Source organism: Salmo salar, chromosome 11, assembly GCF_965601325.2.
Source record: "Salmo salar chromosome 11, fSalSal1, whole genome shotgun sequence".
Taxonomy (NCBI): domain Eukaryota; kingdom Metazoa; phylum Chordata; class Actinopteri; order Salmoniformes; family Salmonidae; genus Salmo; species Salmo salar.
Window position 1 is genome coordinate 13,022,501 of NC_138301.1, and position 19,854 is coordinate 13,042,354.

Here is a 19,854-nt window from a genome sequence, read left to right on the forward strand (position 1 = left end):
GATGACAGCTAAAATGCTTCTTCCCTCGGTCGAACACTGCTGTGCTGAGTGGTGAAATGGGTTTTGATGTTCAGGCTTTCTATTACTCAGAGGGTCTGTCTGCAATCTCCAGTTGTTTCCTGTGTGATTTCATTGTTCAGTGTCAGTCTCATTGCAGAAGTAGGCTCTGTGCTGAGAGGGTATTTAATGCCTGTATGGCTGATTTTCAGCATCGGCGGAAAACATTTTTGGTTAAGTACTTTTGAGATATGAATATTTATAGTTTTAAAGTTGAATAAATGAGCGGGAAAATGTGTATTTCAGAATCCAGACATACTCCATATGTTAGAGCACACTATAAGGAGTTTAATGACAGCAAGGTGTTGTCTGTATTATGTACGGTTCACAGATCATAGGGTCTTACATGAGGTATGGATAGGTCTAAAACTGGCCTAAAATGGCCACTTTAATCATGTTTTTTTTTCTCAAAAATGGTTTGTGATACAAATGTAAAAAGCATGTCAGACATCCTTCCTCCCAATGAAGTTTGTGAGAATTGCCAAAACATACGGAGATGACAAAAATATTTTCTGTCTACGCTGGCGTGGAATCGCTCGCCCATAGCACGGTTTCCCAAACTCCATCCTGGGGCCCATCCTGGGTGCACATTTTGGTTTTAACCCAAGCACTACACAGCTGATTCAGTAACCAACTGATCATTAAGCTTTGATTATTTGAATCAGCTGTGTAGCGCTAGGGCAAAAATGAAAACGTACAGTGCATGCGGAAAAGTATTCAAACCCCTTGACTGTTTCCACGTTTTGTTACATTACAGCCTTATTCGAAAATTGTATTAAATAGTTTTTTCTCCTCATCAATCTACACACAATACCCCATAATGACAAAGCAAAAACTGTTTTTTAGAAGTGTTTGCAAATGTATAAGTAATAAAAAACTGAAATATCACATTTTATATAACTATTCAGACCCTTCACTCATTACTATGTTGAAGCACCTGTGGCAGCTATTACAGCCTCAAGTCTTCTTGGGTATGACACTACAAGCTTGGCACACCTGAATTTGGGGAGTTTCTCACTTTGTTCTCTGCAGATCCTCTCAAGCTCTGTCAGGTTGGATGGGAAAGTTGCTGCACCACGATCGGGTTCAAGTCCAGGCTCTGGCTGGGCCTCTCAAGGACATTCAGAGATTTGTCCCGAAGCCACTCCTGCATTGTTTTGGCTGTGTGCTTAGGGCCGTTGTCCTGTTGGAAGGTGAGCCTTTGCCCCGGTCTGAGGTCCTGAGCGTTTTAGAGCAGGTTTTCTTCAAGGATTTCTCTGTACTTTGCTCCGTTCATCTTTCCCTTGATCCTGACTCGTCTCCCAGTCCCTGCAGCTGAAAAACATCCTCACAGCATGATGCTGCCACCACCATGCTTGCCCTGATTGGTGGAGTGCTGCAGAGATGGATGTCCTTCTGGAAGGTTCTCCCATCTCCACAGAGGAACTCTGGAGCTCTTTCAGTGTGACCATCAGGTTCTTGGTCACCTCCCTGACCAAGGCCCTTCTCCCCCGATTGGTCAGTTTGGCCGAACGGCCAGCTCTAGAAAGAGTCTTCGTTTTTCCAAACTGCTTCCATTTAAGAATGATGGAGGCCACTGTGTTGTTGGGGACCTTCAATGCTGCTGAAATGTTTCTAAATCATGTCCAGTCAATTGAATTACCACAGGTGGACTCCAGTCAAGTTGTAGAAACATCTCAAGGACGATCAATGAGAACCGGATGCTTACTTTTTTTTGGCAAACATTTCTAACAACCTGTTTTCGCATTGTATTGTGGGTAGATTGAGGATTTATGTATTTTTTTAATACAATTTAGAATAAGGCTGTAACGTAACAAAATGTGGAAAAAGGGAACGTGTCTGAATACTTTCCGAATGCACTGTACACTAGAGGTCGACCGATTAATCGGAATGGCCGATTAATTAGGGCCGATTTCAAGTTTTCATAACAATCGGAAATCAGTATTTTTGGACGCCGATTTGGCCAATTTTTTAAAAATGTAATTTTTTCCTTTTTTTAACTTTATTTAACTAGGCAAGTCAGTTAAGAACACATTCTTATTTTCAATGACGGCCTAGGAACAGTGGGTTAACTGCCTTGTTCAGGGGCAGAACGACAGATTTTTACCTTGTCAGCTCGGGGATTCAATCTTGCAACCTTACGGTTAACTAGTCCAACGCTCTAACCACCTGCTTTACATTGCACTCCACGAGGAGCCTGCCTGTTACGCGAATGCAGTAAGAAGCCAAGGTAAGTTGCTAGCTAGCATTAAACGTATCTTATAAAAAACAATCAATCAATCATAATCACTAGTTAACTACACATGGTTGATGATATTACTAGTTTATCTAGCCAGTGCTGCGTTGCATATAATCGCTTAGGTACACTTTGCTCCAACCATAAACATCAATTCCTTTCTTAAAATCAATACACAAGTATATATTTTTAAACCTGCATATTTAGTTGATATTGCCTGCTAACATGAATTTATTTTAACGAGGGAAAATGTGTCACTTCTCTTGCAAACAGAGTCAGGGTATATGCAGTAGTTTGGGCTGCCTGGCTCGTTGCGAACTGTGAAGACTATTTCTTCCTAATAAAGACAGCCGACTTCGCCAAACGGGGGATGATTTAACAGAAGCGCATTTGCGAAAAAAGCACAATCGTTGCACCTAACCATAAACATCAATGCCTTTCTTAAAATCAATACACAGAAGTATATATTTTTAAACCTGCATATTTAGCTAAACGAAATACAGGTTAGCAGGCAATATTAACCAGGTGAAATAGTCATTTTGCGTTCATTGCACGCAGAGTCAGGGTATATGCAACAGTTTGGGCCGCCTGGCTCGTTGCGAACTAATTTGCCAGAATTTTACGTAATTATGACATAACATTGGAGGTTGTGCAATGTAACAGGAATATTTAGACTTAGGGATGCCACCTGTTTCACTGACAGAAAAAACGTTTTGTTTTCAAGATGATAGTTTCCGGATTCGACCATATTAATGACCTAAGGCTCGTATTTCTGTGTGTTTATTATATTATAATTAAGTCTTATGATTTGATAGAGCAGTCTGACTGAGCGATGGTAGGCAGCAGCAGGCTCATAAGCGTTCATTCAAACAGCACTTTCGTGCGTTTGCCAGCAGCCCTTCGCAATGCATTGCGCTGTTTATGACTTCAAGCCTATCAACTCCCAAGATTAGGCTGGTGTAACTGATGTGAAATGGCTAGCTAGTTAGCGGGTGCGCGCTAATAGCGTTTCAAACGTCACTCGCTCTGAGACTTGGAGTAGTTGTTCCCATTGCTCTGCATGGGTACCGCTGCTTCAAGGGTGGCTGTTGTCGATGTGTTCCTGGTTCGAGCCCAGGTAGGAGCGAGGAGAGGGACGGAAGCTATGCTGTTACACTGGCAATACTAAAGTGCCTATAAGAACATCCAATAGTCAAAGGTATATGAAATACAAATCGTATAGAGAGAAATAGTCATATAATTCCTATAATAACTACAACCTAAAACTTCTTACCTGGGAATATTGAAGACTCATGTTAAAAGAAACGTCCAGCTTTCATATGTTCCCATGTTCTGAGCAAGGAACTTAAACGTTAGCTTTTTTACATGGCACATAATGCACTTTTACTTTCTTCTCCAACACTTTGTTTTTGCATTATTTAAACCAAATTGAACATGTTTCATTATTTATTTGAGGCTAAATTGATTTTATTGATGTATTATATTAAGTTAAAATAAGTGTTCATTCAGTATTGTTGTAATTGTCATTATTACAAATAAATAAATAAATCGGCCGATTAATTGGTATAGGATTTTTTTGGTCCTCCAATAATCGGTATCGGCGTTGAAAAATCATAATCGGTCGACCTCTACTGTACACCCAGGGCAGGACCGAGTTTGGAAAACCCTGGTCTATAGGACGTAATACTATTGAATTTCTGTGACCGTAAGTAATTGTGTAGGGTTGAGAAGTACATTCAATTTGGTGCAGCTCGTACAAGTGTGACTGCAGTTGAATTTTTCTGCTGTGGTAAAAAATTGAACTTGGTGACTTGTGTACTGCATCTCTGTCTGTTTACCTCTCTCTGTGTGTTTCTGAGTGAGCTTTTGGAACTGACTCGTTGGGTGTGAACATGTGTTCTGCTCTGTTTGCCACACAGACAAGACTTGGATGCTCTAGAATCTAGGTGTGTATGTGCACGCACGCTCTCTCTAGTGTATCCTACCTCGATGATTTGCAATACACTCAGGCTATTGCCCTTTATCAGTGACGCTGGCACCTCTCCTGATCATGTGCTCATCACAGCCATCACATCCCCTGTGGAGCGAGACAGGCTCTTCAGAAGACACAAAGGCCCAGAGAGCGAGAACACACATCCACCCACACAGCGTTGAATAACGATGCCAGCATCACTCTCCTGATGCAACACACGCTATCGTTAGCTGTACAGAGGAGATCGATAAGCGCAGGCATCAGTTCGATTGAGACGTGGGGCTGATTATGGGGTGAAGATACGATCAAAGACAGAATCGTAGTACTTTCATCCAATCGAGGATAGATATTACTGGTTGAGTGTCCTCCCAGGGAAATCTCTTTCTGAAAAGAGTGCTGAATTGTATTTACCCAGGATGCTGTTCTAGGAGGTGGTTTGGGCTTGATGTGCTTAACCGCTTGGAAGCTAGAAGGAATCCTTGTCTCCAACAGGACACGGTGTGTATTTGGTCAGCTGTGGAACGATGTTTGTCCACATGAGAGAGTGTGTGTGTGTGTGTGTGTGTAGTAACAGTCCTCTCTGCAGGTCTGTGTGCCCACCCCTGGAGCCTGGCCACTGGGGGCATTCACTCAGACTGGCATCCACAGTGGACAATTCCAGACCGTTGTCTGCCTTATCCGATTTGAAATGAGGGGGGAAAAATACCCTTTTGTGTTAGGCTTTTACAGCCAAAAGGTCCCCGACCACATTTCTAACCCTGTATCAGGTGTGAGATTCTGTGAGCTGCACAACACATGGCCATTCAGATGTACGGTAATGCATCAAACTGTTCATTTGAATGATAGACCCGTCATAACGGCTTTGATGTGCCAAATTCATTAGGGCGTGTGGTAGCACTCCAGAGTGGCATTAGTTAGACCTAGTCATGCCAACAATTGGGAGTGGCACCACACGCCCTAATGAATTTGGCACATCAAATCCTTTATGATGGGTCAATCATTCAAGTGAACAGTTTGGTGACCAATTTCTGACTTCAATCTGTGTCCAGACAGTGCATTCTATTGCCCAGACTTCCTTTAGTTAACATCTGATGTTAATATAAAGTTCTGTTTGGTTATTCTAACAATTAAAGGCTAATGGTGTGTTTTGGAGAGGAAAATACCAATGGCCATATTGACTGACAAGAAAAGTCAAAAGCAAACCTTCCCTACATGTGTAATTTCACCTATTCTTTCAATATTTTCTGAAGTGGCTGGTAGACGAAGGCTTCATACTGGAAGTACAGCAGGTTGTTATTTCAACAGCTTGGTCTCAAGGTCCTCCCTGTCTGATAGAAGCTGGGCTTTTTGTTCTGTTAAAATGAATATACAGACGTGTGTGTGTCCTGGTGGGAGTAGAGAGAGACTGGGCATATAGGGAATGTGTGAGTTTGTCCTCTGGCTTCATAATGTAGAAGGACATGCTTTGGTGTGTGTGTCGGAGTGGGAGACTGTCTCCATTTCCAAGTTTGTTGATCTCTCTCCATCTCGCTAGGCTCTGTTGAGCATACCGATAGAACCTCGTTGCGGTGTCACGTCTTTCAGCGAACACACAAAGGTGGAAACACATTCTCACTCATACCTTGTCTCTCAACACAAACACACGCGCACACTGCCAAGCCGTCCTCGAGGGTGAGAGTTTCTATCAGCCTCATAGCCGCCGGTTCGCTCCACCACAACGCTCCCTTCAATGCTCAAGACGGAGAGGGGGAGAGAGAATGGAATGAAAAGGCAGGCGGAAAAAGAGAACATTCTATTTTTAGGCTTGCTCCATTTCGACACTCCTGATCAGATCTAAAGACGTGTACGCAGGTAACCGTCTCGACAGAAAATGGGTACAGGAAGGAAGAAAGGAAAAAAACACACCTCTAACAAATGTTGGATAATGGTGTGGAAATGAAAGCTCTGCAACCAAACTATTTCCCTATTCAATACATGCTGGAGTTCTAACCCTCCCCTCATTCAAATGGATTGAAATAATTCTCATGTTTGTATCTCCGTTGTGGACTTAATTGTACAGTGCTACTAATTGCCTTTCAGCTGAGTATTTTCTGCCCAGGTCTCTGTTGTATCCTTGCTCCCCTTCTCTGTTTTCTGTATAATTATACATTTTTTACTACACTCGTGATTTCATTTGGGTATTGCTTCACTAATTGATGAGCGTGTTTTATAGTCGACAGACAGCGATATCTTCTGTGTATAAGTGTCGCAGAGGATACATTGTCCATCGTCATCCTCTAGTCCAGGGGTGTCAAACGTACAGTCCAATCCGGGCCCGCAGGTGGTTTGAGTAAAACATTTAATAAACAAATAAAATACAATTACAATTTGTAAAAATTGTGGGGGAAAACAAACTCGATATACTTTTAAAATGACTAAACCCAAATGGGAACTGTGTATGAATGATAATGTACCTAGGTGCATACAGTTTCTTGACTGTGTCCAGCTCGCTTAAAATCACCAAAATGAAAGGCCGTCAGGGGAATATAAAAAAATTCCCAAAACGATGGCTAGAGGGCTAATTTCAGCAAATTTTGACGGCGAGGAAATATAACCAATTTTCAGTGTGGCCCTCCGGACCTCGGTGAAGACAGAATGATACCCCCGGGGCAAAATTAGTTTGACAACCCTGCTCTAGTCAATTTTCAGCTCTGATCACTTATGTTGAAGCCTCTTTCGACGACGACCTTCCTCTGTTGTTTTGTCCGTCCTTGTCTGTGTGTGTGTGTACAGTATGCATCGATTTAACGCAGGATGTGTTTGTACAGTCCCTAACAGCATCTCTCCCTCTCTCCTCTGTGTTGTAGTGGTCAGCAGGCCTTCCTCCTGGAGAATGTTCTGTGTAACAACGCCAGCTGTAAGGATGTGGGCCGCATGTTTCGTGTCCACTGGGACCAGTCTGACCTGGGGGCCATCCCCGGGGCCGCCGTCGCCACCTTCTTCGACATCTATGAGGATGTGAGCACATTCCTCTATTCCTCTTTCCTCTCAACCTCTCCTCCTCTCGCTCGCTCTCTTTCTCTCTAATTAGCCCAGGCTCCCCTCTTCACGCCTTGACGCTGTCACACAACCAACAGCTCTGCTGATTTTTAAAGGAAGACCACTGGTGACCTCGGGCCCTCGCGTCTCATCATTAACCAGTAGCGAGCGGAGTTGTTACTACCCCAGTTGTGACTGGCAGACTGGCCGCTCTCAATCACTTTAGGATAGCTGTTTTTCTCTCTGTCTTGTAGTCTAGATCCCACCCGCAGCTGTGGATAGGGCAGGTTAGATCACCCTGACAGTCAAGTTTGTCATGTAGTCTCATTTATATCATCGCAGAGCAGAGTTTAGTAGGATTTTGTTTCTATTTGTATGACAACCCCCACAAATTCCAAGTTTGAATGGCACAGAAATCCATTGGGAGTGTTTTTCATTATGTCTGCAAGAATTGGCTCTTTTCAATGTGTCTTCCAGTATGGTTAGTCTTGTTAATTGTCCTGTTTGTGGGTGGCCTTGGATCCTCTTTTGTCAACAGTTTCCCTGAGAGGCTTCAGCCGCGGTATGAACATGAGGCTGGAAATGGCACGCTCATGAGGCACTCTCTCCCACGCTGGCCTGCAGATTAGAGCAACATCTCTCTCCTAATCCCACTCTGGGCTGAGGGAAGGGTGTGCCAAGACGAGCATGTCACTGCAGGGCACGACTAGCGCAGGATGCCAGCCCGTCCCTGGCACAGTGTAGCGATAGGGCCTGACAGACGGAGCACGGTCATTGTCCCCCTAGGAGCCCAATCAGCTCACAGCACAGCCCCCCTCTGAGATGAGATGTGTGCGGGCGAGATGTGTAGATAAGACGGGTTGGGCCCATCAGCTCTTCAGGAGATTTGGAGAGTGGGCTCTGCTGCATCTCAAATCTGGTAGTCTTTTTTTTTAAATCTTTAAACACACACGTAGCTTTCATCCTGCCCAAGATTCACCATCTGGGAGAGCTTACGTCTTATTTAGTCAAAGTTTTCCTCCACATCCTTCTCCCTGAGAGCTCTGTCTCTCTCTGACTTCACTCCGTCACTGCCTGCCTCCCGGCATCCCTCTCTTTCCTTACAGCGTCCAAGATGGCCTTGCCTTCTTAGAGTTTACATAATCAATGTGTTTGTTTTGGCTGTGGGATTTATTTATGATGTGTATTTTAGTGCGGTATACCCTGTCTCCTCGTTTCAGTGGAGGGAGTAGTTATCCATCTCCTGTCTCTGGGAGTTGGCTCATTTTCTCTGTAATTCCCTGACAGAGAGAGTGTGAGAGAAGTGCATATAATCGCTGTAATGGAGGATCTGTCCTCCGTCCATAACGGGGATGAAGTGGTATATCAGACGTGACCGTCAAAGGAAGCTTTGCCCCCGTTTCCTTTTGTCCGTCATGTATTACCATTTCTCATTTGCAGGGAATATTGGATATGATCGTGCTCAGCAAAGAGGAGGGGAAAGAGGGCTTCGCCATCCACGCTTTGAAGAACAACTTTGAAGCCGACGCGTACTTCGTCAAAGTGATTGGTGAGTCGGAACTTTTCACCTTCTGCGGTTAGCGCGTGTGTGCGTGCGCATGAGTCCATGTTTGTGAACATCCACATTTGTATGCATGTATTGTATTCCTTTTCTGTGCACACGCCTTTTGTTTCTCTCCAGTTATGTTTAGACTCGACAGTTCTGTTTGAGAACTGTTTGAAAACTTTTAATGTGAATCTCCTCTTTTCGCCACTGCATAAAAGTATTTTCTTTATGCACTCCTCTCAACATTAGGCCAAAGAAGAGCACAGGAGTTTTTTTATATTTTTTTATATCGGACTGTTTTCAGGATATCACAAGAACATCCTCATTCCCTGAGACAAGAGTCGGCAGTGGTGTATACGCTCCGTTGACTGCAGGCTACATCCCTATTAGTTTGCATTAGACAACAGCACACGCATCGATATAAACACGAATGACTGCAGGGCATGCATCTCCTAGCATCCTTTGGGTGTTTTAACTGAACTCCTCACCTCCATTCCTCTGTGTGGCTCCCCTCCCCAGCCTATAAGAAAAATTAGCAGTGTGGCTGTAGTGATGGCGGACATTTGGGAAGCTGACATTTTGGGAAACGGAAAGTGTCCACTAAAAAGCTACTTTCGTGCCATTTTAATCCTGCCTGCTGGGTTTTAATTAAAGGAGAAGCAGTTATTTTCTTCTCCTTCATTCTCTCGTCCCCTCTCTCCCTCACAGCCCCACTGGTGGGCTCCTTCAGTGTTTTTGAGCTATGACTGCTCCTCTGCCTATAACATCAGGCCCAGACACGGAGACTTGCACACATACACTGCCTCAACTCACACGACTGACCCCAGGAGGATTTTTCCACTTCTCTTTTCTGAGCTGTTGGTTGTTTCTCTTCAGTAAAGCACTGATAGATAAGGAGTGAGCTGAAGTTGTCAAGTAGCCGGAGATGGAGGAAGCACTCTTGTAATTAACTATGAATCTCAAACTGCTCCCAGGCTGCCTGTGCCCTCTTTCTCCTGCTGTGGCGTACAGTACACGTCAAGTAGCCCGCTGCGTTGTCCGCGCTTGCGCGCCTCTTGACGACGCACGCCGTGAACCCCAGAGACACAAGCGCCGTCCGCCTATTGCTCTAACGTATTCCTCCCATCTGCAAGAGCGCTCGGCGCAGCGTGGATATCCTCCCCTTACAAGCCAGTCTTGGTGTCACACAATAACACACTGGTGGGCATGCAGAGCAAACTCTGCTGTCTCGCAGTTCAGCTGTGACTGTTTTGAAACGCGAGCCGCGTCTTCCTTCCCGCCCGGGCCCTCAGCGGGAAGAAAGCCTGTGAACGTAGTAATGGCGGAGGTGTTTAGAAGGATTATGGGTCGGTAAACTGTGTTTGTGTGCAGAGGGAAGATGGGCCGGGGTTCACTCACAGTCTGACTGTGTTGTTGTGGTGAACAGAGGGACAGTGTTGGGGTTAGAGAGGGAGGGAACGGGAACATGTGAGGAATTTAAGGTTGGCGATTGATTGACAGACTTGTCAGTGTTGAACATTGAAGAAGGTGGACATCGATGGAAGAGGAGCAGATGATCTGGCCTAATGGAAGTACATTCAGGACGACAGTTTCTGGGGTTCTACTAACATGCAATCAATAATGGATGGGGTGTTGTTGCTGCCCGTCCATAGGGTGTCTTTTGACAAGGCTCAGACCCGAGCAACCCCACCCTCCTCCCCTAGTTGGTGTGTTGTACGTCAGGAGGTGGCGGCCCCCCTGGTGATGGGTTTTTTTTCCCGCCGGCTTCAGATCGCCTGAGCTCTTATCGAGCGGCCTCGCTTTGGTATTGACTTTAAGTCTGGGTCACTCACGGGATGAAATTATAAGATATGGTCCACGGTGGGACCCAGAGACGCAGCTAATTTCTGTATTCAGTGCCCAGCCTAGGCCCGGGATTGATCTATTTAAACTCATCTTCAAACGGCGCCCGCCTCTGGTTCCTGTGGCTCAGGTGCTATTGTGGTTAACGTGCCAGCGCCCGGTGCTCTGCAGCTCACTGGTCTGCTGGTCTACTGGTTTGCCCATCTTAATCTTTTATTTTTATTGGCCAGTCTGAGATATGGTTTTTTCTTTGGAACTCTGACTAGAAGGCCAGCATCCCGGAGTCGCCTCTTCACTGTTGACGTTGAGACTGTTTTTTTGTGGGTACTATTTAATGAAGCTGCCAGTTGAGGACTTGTGAGGCGTCTGTTTCTCAAACTAGACACTGTAATGTACTTGTTCTCTTGCTCATTTGTGCACCGGGGCCTCCCACTCCTCTTTCTATTCTGGTTAGAGCCAGTTTGCGCTGTTCTGTGAAGGGAGTAGTACACAGCGTTGTACCAGATCTTCAGTTTCTTGGCAATTTCTCGCATGGAATAGCCTTCATTTCTCAGAACAAGAATAGACTGATGCCTCCCCGGCAGGTAGCCAAATGCTCCAGATACTCATCTAGTCTAAAGAAGGCCAGTTTTATTGCTTCTTTAATTAGGACAACCGTTTTCAGCTGTGTTAACATAATTGCAAAAGGGTTTTCTAATGATCAATTAGCTTTTTAAAATGATAAACTTGGATTAGCTAACACAACGTGCCATTGGAACACAGGAGTGATGGTTGCTGATAATGGGCCATTGTACGTCTATGTAGATATTCCATAAAAAAATCTGCCGTTTCCAGCTACAATAGTCATTTACAACATTAACAATGTCTACACTGTATTTCTGATCAATTTGATGTTACTTTAATGGACCAAAAAGTAGCTTTTCTTTCAAAAAACAAGGACATTTCTAAGTGACCCCAAACTTTTGAACAGTTTAAACACTGTTTCCCATGGTTGTTCAATGAACCATAAACAATTAATGAACATGCACCTGTGGAATGGTCGTTAAGACACTAACAGCTTACAGATGGTAGGCAATTAAGGTCACAGTTACGAAAACTTAGGACACTAAAGAGACCTTTCTACTGACTCTGAAAAACACCAAAAGAAAGATGCCCAGGGGCCCTGCTCATCTGCGTGAACGTGCCTTAGGCATGCTGCAAGGAGGCATGAGAACTGCAGATGTGGCCAGGGCAATAAATTGCAATGTCCGTACTAAGACAGCATTACAGGAAGACAGGATGGACAGCTGCTCGTCCTCGCAGTGGCAGACCACGTGTAACAACACCTGCACAGGATCGTACATCCGAACATCACACCTGCGGGACAGGTACAGGATGGCAATAACAACTGCCTGAGTTACACCAGGAACGCACAATCCCTCCATCAGTGCTCAGACTGTCTGCAATAAAGAGGCTGGACTGATGGCTTGTAGGCCTGTTGTAAGACAGGTCCTCACCAGACATCACCGGCGCCTATGGGCAGAAACCCACCATCGCTGGACCAGACAGGACTGGCAAAAAGTGCTCTTCACTGACGAGTCACGGTTTTGTCTCACCAGGGGTGATGGTCGGATTCGCATTTATCGTCGAAGGAATGAGTGTTACACCCAGGCCTGTACTCTGGAGCGGGATCGAGGTGGAGGGTCCGTCATGGTCTGGGGCGGTGTGTCACAGCATCATCGGACTGAGCTTGTTGTCATTGCAGGCGACTCTCAACGCTGTGCGTTACAGGGAAGACGTCCTCCTCCCTCATGTGGTACTCTTCCTGCAGGCTCATTCTGACATGACCCTCCAGCATGACAATGCCACCAGCCATACTGCTCGTTATGTGCGTGATTTCCTGCAAGACAGGAATGTCAGTATTCTGCCATGGCCAATCCCATTGAGCACGTCTTGGACCTGTTTGATCGGAGGGTGAGGGCTAGGGCCATTCCAACCAGAAATGTCTTGGAACCTGCAGGTGCCTTGGTGGAAGAGTGGGGTAACATCTCACAGCAAGAACTGGCAAATCTGGTGCAATCCATGAGCAGGAGATGCACTGCAGTACTTAATGCAGCTGGTGGCCACACCAGATTCTGACTGTTACTTTTGACCCCCCCCCCCCCCTTGTTCAGGGACACATTATTCCATTTCTGTTAGTCACATGTCTGTGGAACTTGTTCAGTTTATGTCTCAGTTGTTGAATCTTGGTATGTTCATACAAATATTTACACATGTTAAGTTTGCTGAAAATAAACACAGTTGACACAAGGAGTCGCTAGTGCACGATGAGCCAAGTAAAGCCCCCCCAGCCTAAACCTCCCCAAACTCGCACGGCGCTGGGCCAATTTGTGCACCAATTTGTGTAACCAGCTAAACAGCTGCTCTTAGTTAAAATGTGTTTAGAGTTACTGTACCTTTCTAGCTAATAGGCTAAGCTTCCCAATTATAATAATGAAAAACAATATTCCAAATCTATTCATTTTTAAATGTTGATTACTTCTCCTTTGCAATTATCATTCACCTGATGATTTTGGGCAAACGCACGATGGGGGTCCCTGGGCAAGAAAGGTTTGATGACCCCTGGCCTATAAAACTGGCTCTAATTACTTCCTCATTGAGGCTAGTGTATATCAAACTGGCCCTTCAATTAGGAGAGTTAATCAGGTAGCTGAGCGTCACACCGGGACCCAGGGAAGATGATTCCCAGCCGTTAGACGCTTCCTGGTCTCCCCTATCTTAAAAAGTCTGAGATCTGTTTTTAATGGAGAATTAGCTAGTATGACACTGCTCTTACAATGTTACAAGTATTTACTACAGTGAACTAGCCAAGTTCAGCAGTCAAATCCCCATAATCTACCAGGTGATTTATAAAAAGATCGAGAGATTGAGAGTCAAAGTAGAAACGTTAGAAAAGGGTTGCAGAGATTTTGTGGGTGCGTGCGTGTGAGTGACAGACCGACAGAACAATGTGAGCTGATTTACGTTCTCCTCCTCTCTAGTTGGGATGCAGATTCGCTGCATTGAGGAACATCTGCAGGCTTTGTTCAGTCCAGTACACATCCTCCTTTCCCTTTCTCTCTCCGCCTCTGCCAAGCTGTCAGTCAGGAAGTAACCGCCCTCACTCACATTTTAATTCAGCTCAACAGATGAGGGAGCTTTCATAGAGACATTGCTCTTCGCTCTCTTTTGGAATTTGAAGACACGAGTCCATATTTCTGGAGGTTTTTCAGCTGGTTTATTGGTTTTTCTGCATTTGGTGTGTAATGTTGAGTGGTGATTTAAACTATACAGAATTAAACTGAGATAGGAGGCACATGTGTAAAGGGCTCAAACAGGCAAATATCAAATGTGAGAAGAAGATTTGGGAAACAAGGATATAGTATAAAAATATATTGATTACTGTATTTCCCCTCTCCAATAGCGGTCAATCTGACACGACTTTGAAAGTACTTCCATTGTTACCATTTTGCAGAAGTAAACTATTCTCCCATGTCCAGTAGTCATCCGTTCACTTTGGTCTTAAAGGTCTTCTGTCTACTCCACCACCCTCCATATATAATACATCTCTGGGAGTACAGATGGAATATTTCATTTCACGTCTGCAGCCTGCAGATGATTGACAGCTAAAGCGTGTCCTTCAAATAAGCCTCAAACAAAGGTAGTTGAATGATGTCAGAGCAGCAGGCGAGGTATGACCATGACTTACCATTAGATCTGTCCGACATGACAGATAACTAGACTTCAAAACCGTCTTGGAGGAGATTGACATTATGCACACACACACACACATACACACACACACACACACACACACACACACACACACACACACACACACACACACACACACACACACACACACACACACACACACACACACACACACACACACACACACACACACACACTTCCTTCGTGGATTACTCAACTATAAATGAGCAGGTGGTTATCCGGAAGACAAGTCTATCTAGAAAGACTGTGTGTGTGCATGCGTGCGTTATGATAGTGTGTGTATTGTGTGTGGCGGCAGGTAGCCTTGGGCCAGTAAAAGCGTTGGGCCAGTAAGAGCGTTGGGCCAGTAAAAGAAAAGGTCGCTGGTTCAAATCCCCGACCCGACGAGGTGAAAAATCTGTTTGTGCCCTTGAGCAAGGCACTTCACCCTAATTGCTCCTGTAAATCGCTCAGGATAAGAGAGTCTGCGAAATGACTAAAATGCCAATGTAAATGTGTGTCACTGCCTGTCTGACAGACATGAAGCCTAGGTTCAGCACCAGCCCAGATTAGGCCTGAGGAAAAAGAAAGCAGCATCTCGAACTTCTCAGCTCTCAGTGTAAGATTGCTCATTGATTGAAATTTGTAGCCACTGGCGTGGCGTGGTGACATGACGTGTGTCTTCCCCGTCAAGAGGCAGCCAGCCCAGCTCCGTGTGTAACGTCATCTGACAGCTTGGAGTGGCTCTTCTTTTCTTGTGACGTTGGCTTAGTTTCCATGGTTCCCTACAGATTTATTTTTTATGATGATGATACGGAGGCGATTTAAATGTGGGAGCCGTCCGACAGCACCTCCAGGGTAGGATCTGGAGGGACTGGACTGGACTGGTGGAGGATTTGTACCGTTGGACCTAGGAAGGCAGTTGTCAACCCAGATCAGCTACAGGCTCTGATGGATGTACCCTGCTGTTCTGTTAGCTCCACTCTACAGTCCTGGAACAGAGTCTCATTCAGAGCACATCAACAGCACCATGCAGCTCTGAATTATGGTGCTGTCTGATTTCAGGTCAAACTGATGCAGCCAAGAACAGAGGGAGGGCATCTCCTACTGCTCTCATTAGGATGTCAGAGATAGCTCAGACAGCTGGCCTCACCTGTGTGTGTGCGCGTTTAGGGGGGGGGGGGGGTGTGTGTGTGTGTGTGTGTGTGTGTGTGTGTGTGTGTGTGCGTGCGCGTGCGCGCGTGTGCACATGATGTTATTTCCTCCGAGCCATGCTGGTGTCCTGCTCAATGAGGCGGAACGATGAACCGGACCCTCAGTCCCTTATCAACCCATCTGTCTGATAAGTCTACAGCCCATGCACCGGCCTGACGGCAAAGTAGCTACATGCCACCTCTTAAAACATTACAGCATGATGATAGCAGTGTGACATAAATCCTAACACCACAAGAAATCTCACCTAACTGATGGCGACAGCCAGCAACTGAGATAGCTAAGTTCTCCTTCTGCTGCATGGTCTCTCGCAGGCATAGACATTCAATAAACCCTAAAGCCTTCTCGCCAAATGCCTCAGTGATTGTCTGTTGACTATCATGTGAAGCCCTCGTGAAGATGTCATAGTTTGCAGTGCATAGAATCCCTTATCTCTACTATAGGCTATATGAAGCTCTTGGACTAAGCCCTGGCAATAAAGAAGCACATTATCCATCAGATGAATCCACAAAAAGCAAATAAAAAAAATGTTAACAGGTCTTTTAATGTTTATTTCTTCTCCTCTAAAGCGGCTCTCTTAGCCCGACCCTGTGAGTTCTGTATGTCCCACACTTCACTCTAGACTGGCACATCATTAGAGGACACTCACTCTCTACAGTCACTTTACAGATGGAGGATCTTAATTTGATCACTATTTTGTTGCTGAGAATGCAAACGTGTAGTGGATTTGAGTTTTAAAAAGGCTTCTAAAGTTTGACATTTCCACTTAGAAATGTCATACTTGACTTGCCCTAATGGAAAATGTAGCAACCCCTACAACAATGTCCATTTAAATATAATCCACATAATAATTCACATTTCCTGTTGCTGCAGGATTATTTTCCTGCTGTAGCAAACTAGATCAAATTAAGATCCTACATCTGTACACACAAAGAACACACACACACACACACACACACTAGTAGACAGGCCCAGACGTACACAGGCAGAATACACTGACAGAACATTTCATCCTCCACGTCAGTGGGCAAGTCCTGCTGGGGAGCTGCCGACAGCATTGACATCGCCCTTGTCGCAGCTCCCTCTGACAAACAGCTCTATCCAACAGAGTAGAGGCAGCAGACCAGTGTCTCTGTGCACAGTTGTGGATTTCTGGATAAACCCTTAATACTTACTGTGTTAGCAGTCCCAGGTCTGTATGTGACCCTTACTTGCTACCTGTTGCGTACGAGTTTATTGAATGACAACAGAAGAGAAAAAGCGAGAGCTGTGAATAAAGACTGGGTTCTTAGAAGGCAGGGGGTTTGCTCTGTGAGAGTCAGAGAGGGAGAGTTATCTGTCCAAGCACACAGAGAAGCATCCACATCCTGGAGCAGTAGCGGCATGGCCAGTGATTCGTGAAGGACAGCGGCAAGGCACGCTCCCCGTCTCGGTCTCTCTCCCTGTGCCACGCATCACTGCCTGCGTCAGGCACTTTATGGAGTCTCTATATCAGCACCATTGATTGGATTTACCCATTCTACTAACCAATTTACGGCACGACACGCTCACAGTCCCCATAGTCCTTTAAACAAGCCAGAGAAGATGTTGCACTTGCTCCTCTTTATAGTGGCCACTAGTGACTCGGGATCACATCTTTGTTATGAACACTTAGAAAGAGAAGGGTTTGTAATCCAACCTCTACACCATGGGCCAGTGTGGATTGGAATTAACTTGGCGTTCTGAGAACTTGGCATGGTGAGAATAGTAATACAAGTTCCAAAAATCGAAATGAATTTGGAGAGGGTAGCCTTAGCTATATGAGATCGGTTCGACCCAAGCAGAGACTGGGTCAGTGTCGCGCATGGTTTTCAATGAGCGAACAGAAACACCCTTCTGGGTTTAGAGGCCCAACGTTTTATGATCTATTGACCTGCTCTGTCCTCTGCACACGGCTGACAGGTGTTAGACCTGATCCCAGGCCCCGGTTTCCCAAAAGCATGTTAAGGCTAAGTTCATCGTTAGAACAATTGAGCTCAATGGTTTCAACAATGAACGTAGCCTTAAGATCCTTTTGGGAAACTGGGCCCAGGTCAGTGTTTGATCATAAAGATATCTATCTGCATTCTCGTGTCCTGATTAGGGCTGTAACCGATGAAATCATCAGCAGCAGAACATATACCTTTCAACATGGGCAGTATCGATCCCATCGACCACAGAGGTATAACCCCCGAACCCAACGAATTGCTCCACGTGGAGGTCAAAGGGCCTCATCTCAGGGCCTCCCGAGTGGCGCAGCGGTCTAAGGCATTGCAGTGCTTGGCGTCACTACAGATCCGGGTTTGAGCAGTGTGTCAAGAAGCAGTGTGGCTTGTCGTGTTTCGGAGGACGCATGGCTCTCTACCTTCGCCTGTCCCGAGTCCGTACTGGAGTTGCAGCGATGTGACAAGAATGTAACTACCAATTGGATAACACGAAACACGTCCTTCAGTTCCATACAGTAGGCTACACGGTCCAACAGTGACGGTCGGTCTCTCTGGGACTAGGCCTAGTAGCTCTAAAGAGGAAGGACTTTCATGTGTTTACTTTTGAATAGGGTTGTTTGTTTATCTGCATTAAGGAGTCCAGTCAGTGTGCAGCAGCAGTACAGGATGCATGATGGTAGATCCTAATTAAAGAAGTATTCAGCAGCTCAACTTCAATGTGCAAATTACCAGCGTCAGCCAATTAGTATGCTAATATATTAATTCCTCTTATTGCTGATTAAGAATTCAGGATTTTTTTCCTTGCTGCTCCATATGCACACAGATACCCGTACACTTCCCCTGCAGCTTATTATTGAGCTCATTTATTTTCTGTGTTCATTTTACTAACAATTTCTTTTTTTCTTCTCTTGGTCTTTTTTCCTCTTTTATTTCCAGTGCAATTTTTTTTATTTCACCTTTATTTAACCAGGTAGGCCAGTTGAGAACAGGTTCTCATTTACAACTGCGACCTGGCCAAGATAAAGCAAAGCAGTGTGACAAAAACAACACAGTTACACATGGGATTAACAAACGTACAGTCAATAACACAATTGAAAAATCTATGTTCAGTGTGTGCAAATGTAGTAAGATTAGGGAGGTAAGGCAATAAATAGGCCTTAGTGGCGAAATAATTACAATTTGGCATTAACACTGGAGTGATAGATGTGCAGATGATGATATGCAAATAGAGATACTGGGGTGCAAAAGAGCAAAAAATTATAATAAATATGGGGATGAGGTTGTTGGGTGTGCTATTTACAGATGGGCTGTGTACAGGTACAGTGATCGCTAAGCTGCTCTGACAGCTGATGCTTAAAGTTAGTGAGGGAGATAAGTCTCCAGCTTCAGTGATTTTTGCAATTCATTCCAGTCATTGGCAGCAGAGAACTGGAAGGAGAGGCGGCCAAAAGAGGAGTTGGCTTTGGGGATGACCAGTGAAATATACCTGCTGGAGCGCGTGCTACGGGTGGGTGTTGCTATGGTGACCAGTGAGCTGAGATAAGGCGGGGCTTTACCTAGCAAAGACTTATGGATGACCTGGAGCAAGTGGGTTTGGCGACGAATATGTAGCGAGGGCCAGCCAACGAGAGCATACAGGTCGCAGTGGTGGGTAGTATATGGGGCTTTGGTGACCAAACGGATGGCACTGTGATAGACTACATCCAATTTGCTGAGTAGAGTGTTGGAGGCTATTTTGTAAATGACATCGCTGAAGTCAAGGATTGGTAGGACAGTCAGTTTTACGAGGGTATGTTTGGCAGCATAAGTGAAGGAGGCTTTGTTGCAAAATAGGAAGCCGACTCTAGATGTAATTTTGGATTTGAGATGCTTAATGTGAGTCTGGAAGGAGAGTTTACAGTCCAACCAGACACCTAGGTATTTCTACAGTGATTCCTCCTTTAAAAGTTGTGTCATACTGCGCCACACCCTGCGTGCTGCTGCAGCATTCTCTGTGGCACGTCATTTAATTCTCTGCCATTTCTTCTGTTACTGCTGTTATTATATACTGTTATTGCTAGTTTGACCACCAGAGGGCATCTTTGAGAAGCATTTGATAGTATTCCGTATTGTCATTACCAGAGAATTTTTAAAATCTTTTTTGTAATAACATAGTATATGGGATTGATTTTAAGAAATTTGGCTTAATTAATTTGATTAATATTTTGGTGTTTCCATTCAGAGAAATTGTCAGTTTGTAAATTCAGACCGTTTCGCTCTCGGAGCGCACACTGGA

General features: G+C 45.0%; 1 protein-coding gene across 1 annotated transcript in view; it reads left to right on the plus strand.

Moving 5' to 3' along the window:
- The window catches only part of itfg1 (integrin alpha FG-GAP repeat containing 1), a 129,068-nt gene that overhangs the window by 75,652 nt on the left and 33,562 nt on the right, over window positions 1-19,854 (plus strand). Inside the window, exons 11-12 of the mRNA XM_014126507.3 lie at window positions 7,112-7,262; window positions 8,724-8,832. Of these exons, the coding sequence (XP_013981982.3) occupies window positions 7,112-7,262; window positions 8,724-8,832 (260 nt within the window). The remainder of the gene's footprint in view (window positions 1-7,111; window positions 7,263-8,723; window positions 8,833-19,854) is intronic.